This window comes from Marmota marmota, unplaced genomic scaffold (genome assembly GCF_001458135.2).
Source record: "Marmota marmota marmota unplaced genomic scaffold, marMar, whole genome shotgun sequence".
Lineage (NCBI taxonomy): Eukaryota > Metazoa > Chordata > Mammalia > Rodentia > Sciuridae > Marmota > Marmota marmota.
In genome coordinates this window covers 19,666,267-19,687,492 of record NW_026000241.1, presented here as the reverse complement: position 1 = coordinate 19,687,492, position 21,226 = coordinate 19,666,267, and the positions used below count along the sequence as shown (strand labels likewise).

General features: G+C 44.2%; 2 protein-coding genes and 1 long non-coding RNA gene across 8 annotated transcripts in view; 1 reads left to right on the top strand and 2 right to left on the bottom strand.

The window, feature by feature from the left end:
• Glb1 (galactosidase beta 1) overlaps positions 1 to 19,693 on the bottom strand; it is a 135,631-nt gene extending 115,938 nt beyond the window's left edge. For 2 of the 3 annotated variants that reach the window (XR_007344348.1, XM_048795189.1), the window contains exon 1: positions 19,400 to 19,693. Coding sequence is in view for 2 of the 3 variants with exons in the window: in XM_048795189.1 (XP_048651146.1) it covers positions 19,400 to 19,654 (255 nt within the window). In the remaining variant the exon portion in view is untranslated. The remainder of the gene's footprint in view (positions 1 to 19,399) is intronic. The other variant, XM_048795190.1, reaches the window with a different exon arrangement.
• On the top strand, positions 2,463 to 20,742 carry LOC125613773. The gene is made up of 2 exons (XR_007344349.1): positions 2,463 to 2,502; positions 20,640 to 20,742. It is a non-coding gene; the product is annotated as an uncharacterized LOC125613773 (long non-coding RNA).
• Positions 11,239 to 19,748, bottom strand: Tmppe (transmembrane protein with metallophosphoesterase domain). 4 transcript variants are annotated; one of them, XM_048795191.1, is made up of 2 exons: positions 19,704 to 19,748; positions 11,239 to 17,609 (listed from the first exon to the last, which is right to left on the bottom strand). In XM_048795191.1, the coding sequence occupies exon 2, from the start codon at positions 17,499 to 17,501 to the stop codon at positions 16,152 to 16,154; it is 1,350 nt and encodes a 449-aa protein (XP_048651148.1). In that variant the 5' UTR covers positions 17,502 to 17,609; positions 19,704 to 19,748; the 3' UTR covers positions 11,239 to 16,151. The 4 variants fall into 4 exon arrangements, with proteins under 4 accessions (XP_048651148.1, XP_015345025.1, XP_048651150.1 ...); XM_015489539.2 differs by lacking the exon at positions 19,704 to 19,748 and adding an exon at positions 19,400 to 19,521; XM_048795193.1 differs by lacking the exon at positions 19,704 to 19,748 and adding an exon at positions 19,413 to 19,503.
• Positions 20,743 to 21,226: the final 484 nt, after the last annotated feature.

Here is a 21,226-nt window from a genome sequence, read left to right as displayed (position 1 = left end):
GGGATTGAATCCAGGGGCGCTTAACCACTGAGCCACATCCCCAGCCCTTTATATTTTCAGACAGGGTCTTGCTAAGTTGCTCAAACTGATTTTGAACTTATGATCCTCCTATCTCATATCGCTGGGATTACAGGTGTGGGCCACCATGCCTGGCTCCTAGTAAAATATCGACACAAATAGAAAAGTGAACTGATGAAATAAATTGTGGTCATAAGGTATATGTACTGCATGTGCCTGTAGGTGTGTACAAGTACATATGTGCACACATTTGTGTATGCTGCACGCAACACACATACATGATGAAATGGTACACAGCTCTCGAGAGTAATAAGGTCCTTTGCCCCTGCCTGTGAGCAAAGATCTCCAAGATATGTAGGGTGAAAAAAGCAGGGAGAGTAGGGTTTTTGGAAACACAGCCACATTGGTGGCAGTTCTGCAGAAAGTCCTGGTCAAACTCAGTATGCACCGTGCCGACAGCATGTCAACTCAAACTCACAGCTCACGTCTTCCTGCCCCAACATTGGGGGAGCCTACTGAGTGCCCTAGCCTAAGAGTGCTGGCAATTCCACACCTCTGGGGTACACCTTAACCAACAGCAGACAGAAAGGGGTGGGTAACTACATTCTTACCTTTCAGACAACTCTGGAGGTACTCTGTATACTTTTCAGGAAAGTCTTGGCAAAATCATGTTCTTGTTACCCAGAGTGATAATCACTCTACACATTCTTATGTAGGCTTTGTCCCTTACTCCTTTTTTTTTTTTTTAAAGCAACAAGGAATATCTTAATATGCTACTATGGAGTGTAGCTCAGCGCTCTACTGCTGAGCCACAACCCCAGCCCACTCCTGTGCTCTTAGATGGCTCCTCAAGCCACCTGTACCCAAGGCCTTGATTCAAGTTCTGCTTCCAGAGGATCCCAGATTAGACCATATCTGGTACCATTTGTACTAACCATTGGACATGGGCCAGATGAGGTGGCACATATCTGTAAACCCGGCGTCCCAGGAGGCTGAGGGAGGAGGCTTGCAGGTTTGAAGCCAGCCTCAGAAACTTAGCAAGGCTATAAGCAACCTAATGAGAGCCTGTCTCAAAATAAAAAAATAAAATAAAAAGGGCTGGGGATATGGTTTGGTGGCTCAGTGTCCTTAGGTTCAATCCTTAGTACCAAAAAAAAAAAAAAGATGGTGGGGAGAATGGCTGGGATATAGCTCAGTGGTGGAGTGCCCCTGGGGATTGAATCCAGGGGCGCTTAACCACTGAGCCACATCCCCAGCCCTTTATATTTTCAGACAGGGTCTTGCTAAGTTGCTCAAACTGATTTTGAACTTATGATCCTCCTATCTCATATCGCTGGGATTACAGGTGTGGGCCACCATGCCTGGCTCCTAGTAAAATATCGACACAAATAGAAAAGTGAACTGATGAAATAAATTGTGGTCATAAGGTATATGTACTGCATGTGCCTGTAGGTGTGTACAAGTACATATGTGCACACATTTGTGTATGCTGCACGCAACACACATACATGATGAAATGGTACACAGCTCTCGAGAGTAATAAGGTCCTTTGCCCCTGCCTGTGAGCAAAGATCTCCAAGATATGTAGGGTGAAAAAAGCAGGGAGAGTAGGGTTTTTGGAAACACAGCCACATTGGTGGCAGTTCTGCAGAAAGTCCTGGTCAAACTCAGTATGCACCGTGCCGACAGCATGTCAACTCAAACTCACAGCTCACGTCTTCCTGCCCCAACATTGGGGGAGCCTACTGAGTGCCCTAGCCTAAGAGTGCTGGCAATTCCACACCTCTGGGGTACACCTTAACCAACAGCAGACAGAAAGGGGTGGGTAACTACATTCTTACCTTTCAGACAACTCTGGAGGTACTCTGTATACTTTTCAGGAAAGTCTTGGCAAAATCATGTTCTTGTTACCCAGAGTGATAATCACTCTACACATTCTTATGTAGGCTTTGTCCCTTACTCCTTTTTTTTTTTTTTAAAGCAACAAGGAATATCTTAATATGCTACTATGGAGTGTAGCTCAGCGCTCTACTGCTGAGCCACAACCCCAGCCCACTCCTGTGCTCTTAGATGGCTCCTCAAGCCACCTGTACCCAAGGCCTTGATTCAAGTTCTGCTTCCAGAGGATCCCAGATTAGACCATATCTGGTACCATTTGTACTAACCATTGGACATGGGCCAGATGAGGTGGCACATATCTGTAAACCCGGCGTCCCAGGAGGCTGAGGGAGGAGGCTTGCAGGTTTGAAGCCAGCCTCAGAAACTTAGCAAGGCTATAAGCAACCTAATGAGAGCCTGTCTCAAAATAAAAAAATAAAATAAAAAGGGCTGGGGATATGGTTTGGTGGCTCAGTGTCCTTAGGTTCAATCCTTAGTACCAAAAAAAAAAAAAAGATGGTGGGGAGAATGGCTGGGATATAGCTCAGTGGTGGAGTGCCCCTGGGTTAAAAATATGTGTGTTGGGGCTGGGGTTGGGGCTCAGTGGTAGAGCACTTGCCTAGCATGTGTAAGGCATTGGGTTCAAAACTCTGCATCTCATAAAAAATAAAACAAAGGTATTGTGTCCATCTATGACTAAAAAAAAAAAAGTATGTGTGTTGCTGAGGATTGAACCCAGGGTCTCATGCATGCCAGGCAAGTGCTCTACCACTGAGCTACACCCAACCCATTGCACCTGTATTTTTCATAGATGACAAATAACAAGAACCCTATGGTGCTCAGTGTGAGCTAATACCGAGTCCCTCACTTGTGCAGGATTGTGAGGAGGTGTAGATGGGAGGTGGCTGGCACGTGTTCAGCGGCCTTGGACTACTAGCAACTAAGGGCTGTGAGGTTGGCTAGCTTTGGTTAACAAATTTGGGAGCTCTGAAGAAAACTGACAGGTTCAGGTCAGCCGATCACTCAGGACATTTGTGAAGGCCAGAGGTTTCTATGGCAACGTTCAGAGAGACCCACAACTCCGACCAGAAAAAGTAAGGTCCAGGATTTAGCCACAGGGGACAACAGAAATGGATCTTGAGGGGGCTGAATACAAAGCTAGACGGGGGAAGTTATTGACCTTGCGTATTCACCCCTGACTTAGGGGTTATCTTGGAAAATGCTCCTGAACCCTGCCCCATGCTGTTGGGACAGCTCTCTGGAACCTAGACATGGTAGTGGCCTATAGGAAATGAAATGATGTCAGGTCTGCCTTGGCATTCCAAAAAAGGCACGGGATGGCCCAGAGAGGTGGGAATGTAAAGATGACCAGTGAACCTACTACCAGACCATATTCCCCAGGAGAAGCCCAGAGACTGCTCCCTTCAGTCATGAATGTATTAGTGAGGAAGGCCACGGCACCCTTGAGACACCAGTGGTGCTGTCCTCTATAGGCAAGGGATGACAGGAGATGCTGCCATAACACCATGTTCCCAGTATCACTGGGGTTGATGAGATCTTGGCACAATCAAGATGGGCCATTCTACCAGGCAGAAGATGGTGGACACAAGGTCTGCGCCTCCAATCCCAGCAACTCAGGACTGAGGCAGGAGGATCGCCAGTTCAAGGCCAGCCTCAGCAATTTACATAGGCCATAGGCAACTGAGCAAGAATCTCTCTCCAGGGGGTGGGGATGTGGCTCAAGTGGTAACGCGCTCCTCGTCTGGCATGCGCAGGGCGCTGGTTTGATCCTCAGCACCACATAAAAATAAATAAAAATAAAGGTATTGTGTCCAACTTTACAACTAAAAAATAAATATTTGAAAAATATTTAAAAAAAAAAAAAAAAAAAAAAAGAATCTCTCTCCAAATAAAAACTAACAAGGATGGGGATGTGGCTCAGTGGTTAAGCGGTTCCATCTCCAGTACCAACCAACCCCCACCCCCACCCCCTCAAAAAAAGCAGCAGCTGCTGCTGGCGGACACAATTACATTCACCAGCAAGGCCAGATGGCAACCAGTAGTGAACCTAGGCAATGGCTCTTAAACCTCAGCATCCCTATGGGACAAGATGGTTAGGAGTTGGCAAGGGTGCTGCCTGACATGTTTAACAAGACAAAAAAGTTAAGAACTTGTCAGCAGTGGAAAGTCACCATGTCTTCATTCAGGTCCCAGGTTTGAGCCAGGTCTCTGACATACAGCCAACTGGTTGAAAGGAAAGCTTGGAAAGATGGCCTTCAAAAAGGGCCACCAGCTGGGTGTGTTGGCACATGCCCATAATCCCAGTGGCTTGGGAGGCTGAGGCAGGAGGATCCTGAGTTCAAAGCCAGCCTCAGCAATGTATGACAAGGGGCCGAGAAACTCAGTGAGACTCCTGACTCTAAATAAAATACAAAATAGAGCTGGGGATGTGGCTCAGTGGTGGATGGAGTGCCTTCGAGTCCAAGCCCTGGTAACCCCCTCAAAAAAAAAAAAAATGCCAACCTAAGTACCCACAACAAATTTCCCACAGCTCACATCTTCCCTAGTGGGACTTAGGATACCTGTGTCCTCAGGAAGCAGGTACCCAAAGCCTTCTGTGGACTGCTGGACAGTCTGAGCTGGCACAAGTACCAAGGTAGGTAAAATGCTATCACTCGCCCCCATTACTCTTAAGCCAGGGGATGACAGGAGTTTCAGCTAAAGACTTCTCAGGGTAGGTCCAACAAGTTAAAGCACTAGCCTGTGGTTATTTCCCTGGTCCCGAGTTCAAATCGGGATGGTTTTAACAGCCAGCAGAACCCTCACCAGGAGTAAGAGTAGCCATTCTGTGTAGGTTCCAGAACTGCTCACTCCCCACTCCCAAGATACATCTGAAGCAAGCACAGAGTCCTCCTGGGATTGCAGCCCTCAGTGCCCTTTCCATTGAGATCTAAAGATGACTGCCATCCTATCCCCATTCATGGCACCTTTGAGTCTCTACAAAACACCAATGATGGTGAATGACAGTGAGCTATTTAATTAGCCAAGTACAGTTCCAATACGGCTACCACCTGGGTGTGCCGAAGCTCCTGGAAAAGATACCATAGCCTCTGGCACTTGATTTGCAGCTAATGTCCTAATCTTTCAAATCCTACAGATAAAAATGATCAAAAGCAGTTTGTAAGTGGGCGGGACAATAGTATACCTTCTTCCACTTGCCCCAGGGCTATGTTCACTGTCAGGGACATTAATGGACTGTCTTGCTGATCTGATATATGAAGGACACTGTGTTATTTGGACGGGTGTGTATGTGGGGGGTAGGGCCAAGTCTCTGAAATAGGCATCTAGAAAAGCAGCACAGAGGGGATCAGCAAAGACAGGTCAGAGGCAGCATCAACAGAGACAGCTTATAACTGTTGTCATGGCCAACATGGACAGGGAAAACCGACCTCATGGACCCAAAGTGACGCCTCCCTATATTTAAGGACCTGAGAAGATCTAGAGCCAGCTTCTTTTGAGCTTCCTAAACTGGGGCACTATTGAGAACTAAGGTGATCAAGAAACAAGGGAGGAGGAGGAGGAACAAGGGGAAAAAGAGAAAATTGCCTTTAGAGTTTATTCCCCCAAAGCCCAAACAGCCCCAAATTTTCCCAGTGTGCAAACTATCCATTTGAAATGAATTGGCACTGGAATAAAATACTGAAGAAATAGACTTTTATTTCATACTTGCAGAGGTGTAGCAGCAACAATACTTGCAATGCATGAAGTCACAGAAAACTTATAAAACAAAAAGCAATTCTAAGCAAAGCAAACTCATACCTTCTAGATGACCTCCCACTCCCACCCCAATAACGTGTATATCACTGGAGGGAAAACAGCAGTATAAGCAAACATTCTTGGGTCAAATACATATCAGGAACATAATACTGGCCAATGTAACTTTTTAAAGCTATTTTAGTGGTAAATAAACATTAAAGCATTAAACAACACAGTATTCACATCATCAGATTTCCTAATCCTCAGGATTAAAAGTACATTTTCATTATTTAAGCACGTTCCTTGGACTTGAATAAAGAAATACAAATAAGTCAGGCATGGTGATGCATGCCTGGGAGGCTAAGGCAGGACGATCACAAGTTCAAGGCCAACTTCAAAAACTTAATGTAACCCTGTCTCAAAAATAAAAATGGCTGGGGATGCAGGTCAGTGGCAAAGTATCCCTGGGTTCAATCCCTAGTACAATAAGAGAAAGAAAGCAAGAAAGAAAAGTAACTCAGTGATATCACAGGTCATGGGTCATGCTGGTTCTGTGAAGACGATTTATCTTCAAGTCCCCCCAGGATAACTGGAAAACACATTCAGCAGATCTCTATCCCCAGTACCTCCTTTCCACTCACCCCAGAAGCCCAAGAGCCTGGGGAATTTCTGGCATGAGCTATTTGGCTCCATGGTGGCAGAGACCCAATCCTTTTCCTTGGCTAGCACCCAGGGCTAAGGGAAGAGGAACTGAGGGAAGTGGAGTGGGAAGGGCTAGATCCCACACCATGGGATCTCAGACTTCTCAAAGATTCAAGTGAAATAGAAACGTCTCCTCAGACAGCCTAGAGAGGCAAGACAGACAGACCACAGTGATGGTCAAGAGTGACAGGGAAGCCGAGGGTGGTGGCGCCTAAATGTAATCCCAGCGACTCAGAGGCTGAGGCAGGAGGATTACAAGTTCAAAGCCAGCCTCAGCAAGTTATCGAGGCACTATGTAACTCAGTGAGACCCTGTCTCTAAGAAAATATATAAAAGGGCTGGGGATGTGGCTCAGTGGTAGAGCACCCCTGGGTTCAATCTCTGGTACCAAAAAGAGTGACAGGGAGAGGGTCTGTAGGCGACCTGCTTACCCATTCAATTTATTCATGCCTGTCTTATGACAAAAATGTTTTTGTTCCACATTCCAAAAGTCTGTGGGTAAGATGGGTAAATAACAACACAAGACAATGAAAGATGGAGAAGGACGAGTTCTGAACTGGTTCCCAATCCTTCGGGACTCATGGACATTTACAAATTTAATTCTTCCCCTTTATCTCAAATAGCTTTATACAAATAAAATTTGAAAATATAAAACATTTATTTATTGAGACAGGCTATCACTATGTTGCCCAGGTTGGCCTTGAACTCCTGATCCTCCTGCTTCAGCCTCCCTAGTAGCTGGGATTATAGGTGTGTGCCATCATGCCCAGCTAAAACAATTTTTTTTAAAAATTTTTTGTAGTTATAGACAGACAGCATGCCTTTATTTTATGTGGTGCTAAGCATCTAACCCAGTGTCTCACATGTGACAGACAAGTGCTCTGCCACCGAGTTATATACAGTCCCAGCCCTAAAACAATTCTTAAAAGTTAAAAATAGACCTTATTTTCCATACCAAAAAAATATTCCAAGTGAATATGAAGTACAATTTTGACTCTTTAGCCTATAGATAAAAGTACAGCTTAAATCATATACAGGCAAAAAAAAAAAAAAATCAAAACAAACTACATTCAGTAGTCTTCATCTCAGTGATAATGTTGATATTGCTACTTACAATCTAGTATATGTAGTAGGATACACTAAATAAGTAATTACATCTGGGCATGGCAGCACACACCTGTAATCCCAGAAACTCGGGAGCCTAAGACAGGAGGATTGCAAGTTCAAAGCCAACCTCAGCAACTTAGCGAGGCCCTAAGCAACTTAACAAGACCCTTAGTAGTTTAGTAAGATGCTGTCTCACAATAAAAGATAAAAAGAGGGCTGGGGATGTATCTCAGTGGTAAAGTACTCCTAGGTCAATCCCTGGTACAAAAAAAAAAAAAAAGTAATTACATCAGGTTATCAGGAATCAAAATTTGCAGTGTAAAAGAAACCAAAAGAAAAAAATCCTGTAGTCAGGAGGTATAGAGGAAATATCTACAACTTTTCACCGAGTTTTGCTGTGAACCTAGAACTGCTCAAAACATTAAAAAGTCTATTTAAAAAACCTAGTAATCTTCCACTTGAATTGGAAATACTTAAATGCACTTAACATTTGCTTCCCCCACTCCTTCTAAACAAGTATTTTATTTCCTAGCAATACCCAGGGCAAGAGCTTAAAAAACAATACTGTCCAGGAACAAGCTAATCTAAGCAATCTAACCTAGTAGTGATCTAACCCAGCTGCTAATCTAGCACTTAAACTGTGATCTCTAAATATTTCTCACTATAAGGAACCAGGACAACTTCTTCATGAAACTAATCTAAAACTATAGCAGAATATGTACAGAATAAGTCCAAAATCATATTTTTTAAAAAATATGGTCACATCAAATTAACAGATGCCAGTTTGAAGGGATTCCAATTGGTAAAGATGAGATATTTTGAGCATCAAAAGACCTCTTTGATTAAAAAAAAAAATAAAAAAAAAACTAAACTAAAAATATCCACATTCATAATAAAATTCTCACCTACCCAAAACAGAAGCTTACTGGTCATGCTGGAAGGTTTCTGGGGTATCAGCTCATGATTCTAACAACTCAAAAGTGAAGTGAAAGAATCTAGCATCTATCTACCTTGCTCATGCTATACACTTTTGCTGAGTAACCAACTGGTCAGGGGAATTCTTAGTGAAGAACCACAATTAGTAAATAAAGAAGAAATGATGGAATTGAAAAGCTGCCATTTTGTGACCCTTGATGAAATTATGACTATAGGCAACAATCACCAATGACTGCTGAATCATCATCTGATGAAAGATGAGGAACTTTCTAGTAGCAAGATAGAGCTGATGACTCCTGGTCAGTCTTAGCATCACCCAGGCAATGATGTCTTCCCACCAAAAGAGTTGAACCTGAATCCATCCAGCCTCTCGCTCTAACCTCTCCAGAGGGCTAGCTCCACCTGTCCACAGAAAACATGAGGGAGGGAACATGCCCCCAAACCACCACAAATATAAAATGTAGGAAATTCCAAGACATTCAACCCGGATAACTTGAACAAAGAAGGGCAACATAATAAGCGATGGTACAGACTAGAGACTTAAGAAATATGTCGCACACAGTAAAGGGAGCTTGTTTTTAGATCCTGATTCAAATAGAAGAACTATATATAATACTGTAATTCCTCAAGAAATTAGACAAAGAACAAGCTAAACACAAAGTTGGGCGAAGGTAGGAAATAAAAGATTAGAGCAAAGGTAAGTGAAATAGGGAATAGAAAACCTGTGCAAAAAATAAAAGTTGGATTTTTTTAGGGATCAACAAAATTGACAAACCTTTTGCTAGATGGTTTAATAAAAATAAATGTCAGAAATGAAAGAGGGACATTACAACTGATGCCATAGAAATAAAAAACATTGTAAGAGAATTCCAAGAGAAGCCATATGCTGACATTTGGAGTAACCCACAAGAGATGAATGCACTTTTAGAAACACACAACCTACCAAGACTGAATCATGAAGTAGAAAATCTGAGCAGAGCCAGGTGTGGTGGCACACACCTATAATCCGAGCAACTCCGGAGGCTGAGGCAGGATTCCAAGTTCAAGATCAGACTCAGCAACTTAGTGAGCCCCTAAGCAGCTGAGCAAGACCCTGTCTCAAAAAATAAAAAGGACTGAGAACGTAGCTCAGTGGTAATGTGCTCCTGGGTTCCATCCCCAGTATTAAAAAGAAAAAAAAAAATTTAAAAAGAAAAAATGTGAACACAGCAATAACTAGTAAGGAGATTGAATCAGTAACCAAAAACCTCAAAGAGAAACCCAGAACCAGATGGTGTCACTAGGGAATTCTACCAAACATTTAAATAATTAATTCAATTCTCCTGAAAATCTTCCAAAAAACTGAAGAGGACACCTCCAAGTTCATTCTATGAGGCCCATTTTGTCCTAATACCAAAGCCAAAAAAAGACAAAGAAAACCACAGGCCAATCTCCCTAATGAACACTGAGACAAAAATCCCCAACAAAATACTAGCGAACTGAATACAACAGCACATTAAAAGGAATATGGATTGGGGTTATGGCTTACTGGTAGAGCACTTGCCTAGCATGTGTGAGGCACTGGGTTTGATCCTCAGCACCACATAAAAATAAATAAAGGTACGTTTAAAAAAAAAAAAAAAAGGAATATATACCATGATCAAATGGGATTTACTCCTGGAATGCAAGAATGGTTCAACATATGAAAAAGCAATTAGTGTAATACACTGGATTATCAGAAAGAAGGGCAAAACCAGGATCAACTCAGCTGAGCCAGAAAGAGCACACCCAGCAAGACACAACACCCTTTCATGATAAACAAAACAAACCAGGAAAAGAAGAAAACTACCTCAACCTAATAAAGGCTTAAAGTCACTCAATGGGGAAAGTGCGCAATCTCCTCCTATAAGAACAGAACAAGGCAAGGATGCCTGTTTTTGCCACTTCTACTCATCAGAGGACTAGAAGTCCTAAACAGACCACCTAGGCAAGAAAGAAAGAAAAGGCATTCAAGGATTGGGGTTGTGGCTCAGCGGTAGAGCGCTTGCCTAGCATGTGCGAGGCCCTGGGTTTGATCCTCAGCCCCACATAAAAACAGGTAAATAAAATAAAGGCATTGTGTCCAACTACACCAAAAAAAAAAAAAAGGGCATTCAAACTAACAAGAAAGTAAAATTACCTCTTTGTCACATGGTCTTACATACAGAAAACACTAAAGATTCCATTAAAAAAAAAAAAAAGAAAACCTGCTAGGACTAATAAATGAATTCAGTAAAGTAGAAGGACACAAAAATCAACACAGAAATTAGTTGCATTTCTATACCCTGACACTGAACAATCCTAAAAGGAAATAAGAAAAAACAATTCCATGTGCAAAAGCATCAAGAAGTTTGGGTGTGGCTCTCGCCTATATTCAGAGCTATTCCACAGCTGAGGCAGGAGGATCCCAAGTTGGAGGCTAGCCCACAGCAACTCAGCAAGACCTGTCTCAAAAAATAACAAGGGCTGTGGGTGTATTTCAGTGATAGAGCTCCCCCTGGGTTCAATCCCCAGTTACTAGAGGAAATGAATTTTAAAAAAATAAAAATAAATTTTAAAAAAGGTAAAATACTTAGGAATAAACTTCACCAAGGAGACAAAAGACTTACACAGTGAAAAGTACAAAACACTACTCCAGTCTTCATGGATTGGAAGACTTAATATATTTACAATGACCATATCATCTAAAATGATCCAGAGTCAACACAGCCCCTATCAAAATTCCAAAGGCATTTTTGCAGAAGTAGAAAAACTCATCCTAAAATTCATATGGAATCTCAAAGAACCCAAAGAGCAAGACAATATTGAAAAAGAAGAACAAAGTCTGAAGACTTATATTTCTTGATTTCAAAATATATTACAAAGCTACAGTAATCAAAAACAGTGTCAATGCCCTACAGACTAAACAATGGATGAAAACGGAGGCCAGAAGTAAATACTCTTGTATACAGTCAAACAATTATCAACCAAGGTGCCAAGATCATTTGATGGGGAAAGGACATCCAAAATTAGTTCAAGCCCAGTGCAGTGACAAATGTCTATAATCCTAGCTGCTCAGGAGGCTCAGGCAGGAGCATCACAAGTTTGAGGTCAGACTGGGTGATTTTGTGGGACCCTGTCTCAAAATAAAAAAGAAAGGGGTTGGGGATATAGCTTAGTGGTAGAGCACCCCTAGGTTTTAGGGGTACAGAGAGAGACAAATCAACAGTGAAAAGGCAAGGCAACCCACAGAATTGCATAACATATCTGCAAACCAAGTATCTGATAGAATAAATACTCAGAATATATAAGGAAATCCTACAACTCAAAAGCAAAACCACCAGGTTTGAAAATATGCAAAGGGTTGAATAGAAATTTCTCCAAAGATAGTATGAGGCACTAAGCAACTCAGTGAGACCTTGTCTCTAAATAAAATATAAAATAAGGCTGGGGATATGGCTCAATGGTTGAGTGCCCCCGAGTTCAATTCCTGGTACAAAAAAAAGCCAATCGGCAGTGAAAACTGCTCTACATCACACATATCAAAATCACAATATAAGGGCTGGGGTTGTGACTCAGTGTTAGAGCATTTGCCTAGCATGCGTGAGGCACTGGGTTCAATTCTCAGCATCACATACAAATAAATAAAGGTCCTTCAACTAAAAAAAAAAAAATTTTTTTTAAAAATCACAATATCAACTCATACTCATTAGGATGGTCACTATAAAAAAAAAAAAAGCAACAGAAAATGAGTGTTGCCAAAGATGTGGAGAAACTGGGACCCCATGTATTGTTGGTGAGATTGGAAAATGGTGCAACTGCTCTGGAAAGCAGTATAGGATGGCGGCGGCGGGGGGGGGTGGTGTCCACAAAAAATGAAAACAGAATGATTGCCATTATGATCCAGCAAGATTCCACTTGAAGGCATATATCTGACAGTATTGAGAAGAATTGATCTCAAGGAGAGTGAAAAGTTCCAATATTTTACTGGGAGGTAAAAGATCTGGCGTCTCTAGCTCCAAATCTCCTGGATATTACATGATATTATGAACCACTGTTATTTTTAGTGGATATCATAATGGCATATGGTTATGCTTTTTAAGCAAAGGATTTATACCGAATTGCTTATGGGGGAAAAAATTACGTTTCCTAAGACTTAATATGCTTATGCTAAAAAAGAAATATGAAAGAGTGTGGAAAAAGGGCAGATGGGAAAGAGTGGCAGGAGAGTCACAATGTTGATGCTGGGTGACAGGGACACGTCAGTATGCTATTCTACTTTCATGAGAATTTCCATAATAAAAAGTTTAAAACAAATCAAAGAAGAAAAGGCTGGATGGATGTTTTAAAAGGTTGGCAGAATTAATTTTATTTATATATATATATATATATTTTTTTTTTGTGTGTGTGTGTGTGTGTGTGTGTGAGATATGGGAGAAGAGGGTACTGGGGATTGAACCCAGGACTTCGTGCATGCAATAAGCACTCTACCAACTGAGCTATATCCCCAGCCCTAATTTTTTGTATTTTATAACAATATCATATAACACATGCTATTATTAATTATAAAAAGCATGACATTTCAATTTGCATCTAATGAATAGAAAAACAAAACAGAATGATCAAGCTTCAAGTAAGGTTCTTCATCACAGCCACAAGCATGAAGAAAACTAGTCCATTCAGTGCATTGAACAGAGGGACAAAGGGTGCAACAGGGACACATCTGAACAATAATAGAGAAATTTCTTCTGGGAACATCCTCTCCCCTACCCCCCTCCCCCGAGTCAGGGAATACAAACCAAGAATAAGAGAATGTTAATGCCTTTTCTTGGATTCCTAGGGTGGCCTTACTTCCTTTCTGTTAATAGAAAAGCAATCCATCAAGCAAAGAGTTCAGAGTGGGTGAAGGGTACACAGACCACAAAATGATGACATCCAAGAGAGACAAGGATCCAAGATAAACAACAGAACTTGATGAAGGCTGATTTCATCAAGCACAGGGCACTTGAGAAAGATCTAGAAATCAAGAAACCAGCAAAATATCAAGTTCAGCAGGGAAGTCAGTCGCTATCAACAGAACCAAAAGGTAGGAATGAAATGTCAACAACTAGCCTAGTCAGGTGCAATCTCAAACAAAGGAGAACTGAAAAAGGCAGTAAGAATGATGCCCCAACTGAGGCTGGGTCACAAAGGAGAGAGAACATTCGGAAGAGCAGTTGGAGGTGTGGCAGGCTTGGCAGTGGTACCCTGCAAAGAGAGTCAGGGAACTGGGTGCTGTGCTGTGTCCATTCCTAGAATTCCACCATTTGTAAAACGTTTTTTTTTTGTTTTTTGTTTTTATTATTATTATTTTTTTAAAGCTTCTCCAGCCAAGTGTGGTGGCACATGCCTATAATCCCAGCAACTTAGGAGGCTAAGACAGAAGGATCCCAAGTTCAAGGCCAGCTTCAGCAATTTAGCGAGAACCTAAGCAACTTAGACCCTGTCTCAAAATAAAAAATTTTAAAAGGACAGGGTGGTAGCTGAGAATGTAGCTCAGTGGTAAAGCACCCCTGGGTTAAATAAAATAAAAAGGTTCTCCAGGGTCCCTTCCATTGCTCTGAAATTCTATACAGGGGGAAAAAAAAAATAAGAAAACCATCAGTTTCACCTCAAAGACATTTATTAAACTTGACGGGATGGTTCACTTTTGATGCCTTCGCTACCCAGGAACAAGGGATGGGGTTCTGGAGAACCCAGAAGAACAAAGAAAAAGTGAAGACACTCCATCTGCCAGGCAGAGCATACACAAGAAGACTAACATGGGGAGGGGAAGATGACTTCCCACGAGTTGCTGCTGCAACATCTCACGGGGCCCTGGTAACAGGTGGAATGTTATTCACCCACATTCCCCAGGATCAGTTGCTCCAGAAATTCTCTGGGCACCTGTGCACAGGATAGTTCCTTAGCAAGCTCACATGTTGTCGATATATTCACATAACTATGCACAGTGCTACACGGAACTCAGGCACCATGTCTTGATTCCCACCCCAACGAAACAATCTTGAAAGCCACAGTTCTGTGAGGTCACCTCACTGACCTATGATGCCCCACTAGTGAGCAGGAGAGCGAGACCCTCCCATCAGAGTGTGTCTGTGTTCCCTGTCAGAAAGCCTGTCAGCCCCATGTCTAAAAATTACTCAGAAGTTAACACTGAGCCCAAGCCCTCAGATTTCTCAAGCCTTTCTAAGAGGAGGGCTTATTGGTATTCCAAAGTCCAAGGTTCTTTCTTCTGGCAAGGTCTAGGCCAAGAGGTTGGGAATCACTCCAGGGCAGTCACCCCTACTTCTTTTTCTGAGTCTAGAGGTCATTAAGGAATGATCCTGTTATTTCTGTTGCCAGAGTCTAAGGGCAGCTCTCCTGGGGCAAGACAGGTGGATTGGAATCTGCCCAGCAGGAAGAACAGTTCCTGAACTCCAGGGCTCAGGAGGGGAAGCTGGAAAGGCCCTGCAAGAGGCATAGAGCCCTGCCACACCCCATGAAAGCTTCAACTTCCCCATGGGTGGATTGTGAACCTTAACTTCTCGTCAGACCCCAACCTGGGGTGAGAAGTAGGGGGCCCCAGTTTCCTGACTCTTCCTCAAATGTTAACAGCCTACACCCAAACTAGCTAATTTCCTTGTAGGCTCTGTTCCACGTAGTGGTGGGTAAACTGAAGTCAGACTTCAGCAAATAACTCTGAAGGAACATCAGGTTCTGGTTTGTTCTCCTTTTGCAGTTAACTGTGTGAGACTCTATACTCAAATATAATGATAAAGCTACTTAACCACCAGACAGTGGAAAGAACTTTCAGTAGGAGGCAGACCTGGCTTCTAGCCCCAAGTCTCCAACCTGTCTTTGTTTTTCATGATGTTGGGGATCTATCCTAGGGCCCTGCATATACTAGGCAAACGCTATGTCAGTAAGCTACGTCCCCAGCCCTTCAACATACCTTGTCATGTTGGGGTGCCTTGCCTTTCTCTTAGTTTCCTCATCTATAAATACAGAAGCCACCTGTCCCTAATTACCTCACCCAAGTATAAAAGACAAGGGAGGTAAAACCCCGAGGTCCTAAGCAGCAGAATGACCATCACCTGCCAGACAGCTCTTTTTTTTTTTTTTTTTGCTCAAGCAGCCCCCATCCCAGGCCACCCAAGAGCACAAACGGCATTACTCAAGACCTGAACACGAGAGGCCCTCTGTGTTCCAGCAGTTTTTGCTAATGCCCTCAATAAAGCTGATTCCGTCAGAACCCAGCAGAATAAGACAATATTCTCCAGCAATCCAAGGGACTTCCGAGCTTACCTGTTGTCCCACATTACCTACCAATACCACCTCTAGAAAGGTTCTAGATCTAAGTCCTAAAGAAGGTTTAAAAAACACCAAGAGGAAGACACACTCCTACCCCTTTCAGGTTCTAAACGAGCAACTCCACATTGGGGTTCTTCCCTGTGAGCTCTGCAGGAGGACTTCACTTCACACCAACTGGAAAACAGAAGCATGTCCTCTTATAGGTGACCTAAGTGGCCTCATAGGTGCATACCAAAAAGCAAGTAGCCACTTAAAGAATTAAACCAGCCTGAACTTGCCAGGCAACCCCACTACAAATCACTGTTCATGTTAGGTTTGTGACCAAGGGGGTGCTGTCATGGCTGAAGGGGTAAAGCTGGCAAATAACTCTGAAGAGGGATGGAGGGGGAAGGGTAGGGGAGGGCAGGGGTACTGAGGGCAGGGCTGGTTCAGGGAGCCTGTTGCAAGATGAGCTCTGTGATCTCTGCCCTGCTCCCCAGCCTCATGGGAATCCCATAGTAGGCTGTCCCTGGACTGACATATACAAACGTAGTCTGGGCCACTTGGTAGAGACCTGCAAAGAAGGGGTTCAGGAGATATGCTGCCACGTTCAACGGGAAGATTTGCCCAGCATGTGTGTGCCCAGAAAGGATCAGGTTAATATCTGGCCGCGCCTGGAGGGCTCTCTTGGCAGCCAGGGGCTGGTGAGCTAGCAAAATGATGGTGTGGTCTGGGGTGCAGCCCCCCAGGGCCTTGTCAAGATCCATGCCATGGCCAGAGTAGTGCAGAATGTCTGCTTCGATATCATCCACTCCGGCCAAGCAGATCCAGTCTTCACTTTCACCACCACCACCGCCACGCTGGGCCCCCGTGGCAGAAATCTTCACATTCTCATTGTGAAGTGGCCGGACACGCAGGGACTCCAGCAGTGCAAACCAGTTGCTGACATCCGACGTATAGTACTCATGATTGCCAGTGACAAAGTAGGTGCCAAGGCGTGAATGAAGCTGGCCCAAAGGAGCAACAGCCGTCCGAAGGACAGAGGCTTCTGAATCAGAGAGGTCACCCACAATCACCGTGACATCGGGTTCCAATGCATTCACCATCTTCACAAACATCTCCATCTTGGTCCTGCCCACTGTGGGCCCCAAGTGAATGTCAGAGAGGAGCACGATCTTGAGGTTGTTCATAGAGAGGGGCAGCTGAGGGATGGGAAGCTCCACGGTTTTCACTGCTGGGGGCTTAGCAGCATTCAGGAGCCCCATCATGCTGAGCACGGCAGTCACCACCACCGCCAGGGCAGGCCTGAGCACCAGCTTCCTCGACTTGTCAAGGCTGCCCACGATCCTACCGCTGCGCCAGGCCAAGAGCTGGTAGGCCTGCTCCATGCCGCTGAGGATGCAGAGGAAGAAAACCATGATGATGTAAGCACCCAGGCAGGAATAGGCCGCCAGGGAAAAGAAATAGGGCTCCTCGGCCACCAGAAAGAGCATGGTGAAGAAACTGGAATGGGCCAGGGCCAGAAACACCATCACGACCAGTTTCCAAAGCTGGAAACAGGTGGACTCCATTGCTGGGGAGTGACAGAGGTTGCTCACTGTGCTACGCCAGATGTAGAGGGAACCAATGAGCATGAGCGAGTTGACAAAGAGAGCAAGCTGCAGGCGGAACAGCCATCGCCAGGCCCTGAGCTCCAGGCTCTGTGCCAGATAGGAGCGGGAGAGGATCATGGACACGAAGACAGTGACCGCAGCCAGGGCAGCCTTCGAGCCCAGGGAGAGCTGCCTGAAGTGCGCCATTCTCTCTGCTCCTAGAAGAGTCCCCACCAGTTCTGTGCAGGCGGGCTCTGGAAGGCGAGTTCCTTAGAAAGGACAGTGGCCAACGAGAGGCTTCCAGGTCAGCTCGGCCTGCAACCAGGAACTGGTGTCAGCTTTGTGGGATATTAGAGTCGCTTTATCCCCACTCAAAACCCGATGGCCACTAATATCTGCCCAACCTGCCTCAAATCTAAGCCACTCAAATAGTCAGGTACTACACTATTGTTATTTAAATACAAACACACAGGATGGTGACATGATGGGCAGCTTTTATTTTTGCACAGCGTTCTGTATGTTTAAACTTTCTCCACAGTAAGCTTGAACATTTTTTTAAAATAAGAAAGACATTATTCTTCATCAACAGTTCTCAAGTGACACCCTCTCAGAAGATCCATTTAGTCAGACACTATTTTCATACTACTACTAAGCCATCACCACTTTTTCCATTCTCACTGTCATGCATATACAGTAGAGCTTTCTAGAAGCTACATGACATGTCATATGGTAATGGACTAAATGCAGAAGTACATTTAAAAATGTCTCTTATTAAGACACAGAATGTAAAACAATGTGACTGCACCCTGAAATTGAGAAATGCTATTATCTTTCATAAGAATATGTTTATTACTATGTAATAGTCTTGTTACTTCTAAAAGAAATTGATAAATATTTTCAAATTTTGTCCAGGACATTGAAAGCAATAAATGCAAACAAGGCAATAAAGGAAAGCTAGGCTGCTGGCTCTAGTCTTCAGCTCTAGACACAGAAGCCCAGAAGGGACACCTAAGAATTCCTGAGGTGATGCTGGCCTCCCCTTGAGGGCCTCAGATAGGGTACACCCCACCCACTTAATGATGCTTTAGGAGAGTGATGATCTATTACCCAGAGGGCTGCTCTGTAGACCTGTTCTTCATCCACAAATCCTTATCTACCCCTCTTCAGATACTGGTTAAGATCTTCCCATCCCCCACTCCACTCTGCCACTGAACTATTTCCCAGTTCCACCTTCAACAGCTTCTTATAGTTGTCTAGCTCCAACCTCAGAGTTCCTCTAGACCTTTCAATTATGACAAAAAAAAAAAAATGTTTAATAAGGGGGGGGAGGCAAGAGAGATGGGGGCAGGAGAACCACAGACAGATGGAGAGGGAGCAGCAGCTGCCAATACCCAATTTGAGACAACCTTTTCCCAAAATGAAAATATTCTCAGCAGCTGTTTTCCAAATACTTAAGATTTTCCATCTTGGTTTTAGATAAATAACTTTGTTCTGGGCGCGTATTAATAGCCTTTTATCAAAGGGTGTAACTCATAAGTCAACAGGTTCAAATCCCACCAACCTGTATTAAAAGGTGCCCAGACTCAATGCACCTGAACTCTGGAGGAACCCAACCGAAGTTGATTTGTTGAACGTGCAGTGAGGCAATTGCCGCGTTCCAAACTACTCCCTCTCTTTCCGCAGGTGTGACGCAGAGCTCCCCAGGTGAACGCCCCCACGCCCCAACAGCCTCTCTGACCACGATCTGTCAACGCTGGTGCCCACCTGCAGCCTGCCTCCTCCCACCCTCAATCTGGCCTGCAAAACCCTAAAGAAAAAGGGTCCCACGAACGCGATGAAACACCATGCCCAATAGCAGGCGGCGGGGGATTGGCGAGGAGGAGACCAGATGTTTGAAAGGAAGATCACCCTCCAGAAAAACATTACAAGGTTCATCTTTGAGGGGGCCTCTCCTGACCCCATTTATCTCCTTCCGGAGCGCTCCGCAGAGTACGGAACTAGGCAAGGGAGGGCGCACCAAACCGGAGTCCACTGAGCCCTCCAATAGCCCGCGCGACTTGGATTCCCTCTCCTGGAAATCCGAAATTGAATAGGTTTAGGCGCACCTCATCTCCCCACCTCGTTACACAAATGGGGAAGTAGGTCCATGCGAAAGGAGCAGTCCGAGCGGAACACACAGGCGACCCAGCTACAGGGAAGGACGCGCGCCCCGCCCGATCTGCCCGGCCCGCCCCCGACAGGAAGGCCAGTCCATTGCCTGAGCTCGGCCTGTTGCCTGCCTGCTCCGGGACACTCCGGGGTCTCAAGCTCCCGGCTTTGCCAGGACCTGAGGTGACCACGGCCTCAGTCTGGCTTCCCATCAGCCTGCCCCCAGCAGTGCGTCCCAGCGCTGGAGTCCCGCAGACTTACGAGCAAGCCGCCCGCAGAACCCAGCAGCAGCGGCGCCAGCATCNAGCCTGGCGCCGCCCCCTCGCCTGCTCCGCCCCCGGCTCCACCCCGCGGTAGCCGAGCCCGGGGTTGAGGTGAAAGGGAGAGCCCTCGCCATGCGCCTCCGCGTGATTCCAGCGCAGGGTTATCTGTTTTTTGCTAGTGACGGCCTAGGGGAGAACCCTTTGGAATGGCGATCGAGAGGCCCTACTGTCAACAGCTTGATAACGCTCCCGGGAGCTGGACATTGCCAAGGGGTCTCCTTTTCCCTTGGCGGCTTGGAGAGAACTCAAGGGGGAAATTGATAACACTAAACCTAACTCCGATCCTAAAACTCTAAAGCACGGGTTCTCGAAGTGTGGTCTATGGTCCAACCAAATCGACATCACCTGGAACTTATTAGAAATGCAAATTCTGGAGCCCCCTCCCAAAAAACCCTGAATCAGAAACTGGGGTGGGGTGGGGTGGGGGTATGAAACCCAGCTATCTCTAATTTTACAAACTCTCCAACTCATTATGATCTATGCTGAAGTTCGAGAACCATTGCTGTAATTACGGATAAATTTAGAAGTGTGATTCAGCTGTGGCAAAATTTATTCGAATGTCAACCTCCAAAACAGTTGGGTCTGCAGTTTATTTCATGGAGTTTTGAGTGATGAGAGCAGCAGTGCCTCCCACCTTTCAGTTTTGCATTTGGTTCTCTTGTCATCTCTGCGTTGTAGGCAGATCTGTCAAATGGGCATGAACAGCACTATTTTTACATTTGGAGAAAGGTTTCGGTGTAAACTAATTTGTCCTGGGCCTCAGATAACTTCCAGACTTTAATGCAAAGTTATCCTCTTTTTCCTGGTTGTTTCCCTGCACTCTTTGAAAATCCCACTGTTCTTTCACTACCCAAGTTTCAACTGGGGCTCAGAGGAAGCGCACTTGCCCGGCATGTGTGAATCACTGGGTTCGATTCTCAGCACCGCATAAAAATATATAAAAAAATAAAAGTCTGTCAACAACTAAAAAAAAAAATTTAAAAAAAAATTAAGGGAAGAAAACTTTAGGGATATTGCTTTTAAGTATATGTATTTAAATTTTCCCAGTTGTATTGCGTTAAAACTTACATAACATAAAATCCAATCTTTTAGATGTCATTGTCTAACTTTTTATTTTGTTAACTTTTTATTTTGAAAAACAAACGTGTGGTCTAATTATGCTATTGACAAAGACTCTCCCCTTGACCAGACTTTAGTTAGATTCCTCTGAGCTCTCTTCTCAATTAAGTCTCCAATGTGGCCTTCCTATTTTGTCTTCCCCTTGCTAGGCCTCATCACCTTGTATAACTCCTTATATCATGTATTTGTTTTGTGTTGCTTTTTGTATCTAGTAGTTGTTTTTTTTAATAAGTAAAAAGTTTTTACTTTTTAAGGAGTCAAAATAGTAATCTTAGCTTATCTCTTGATGTTGCAAAAAACCTTTTTCATATTGTATAACAACATATCCAAACCTCCTGTTTG

What these genes read in the sequence shown, in the direction of transcription:
- Tmppe (XM_048795191.1), bottom strand. Translation starts at nt 17,501, where the DNA reads ATGGCGCACTTCAGGCAGCTCTCCCTGGGCTCGAAGGCTGCCCTGGCT.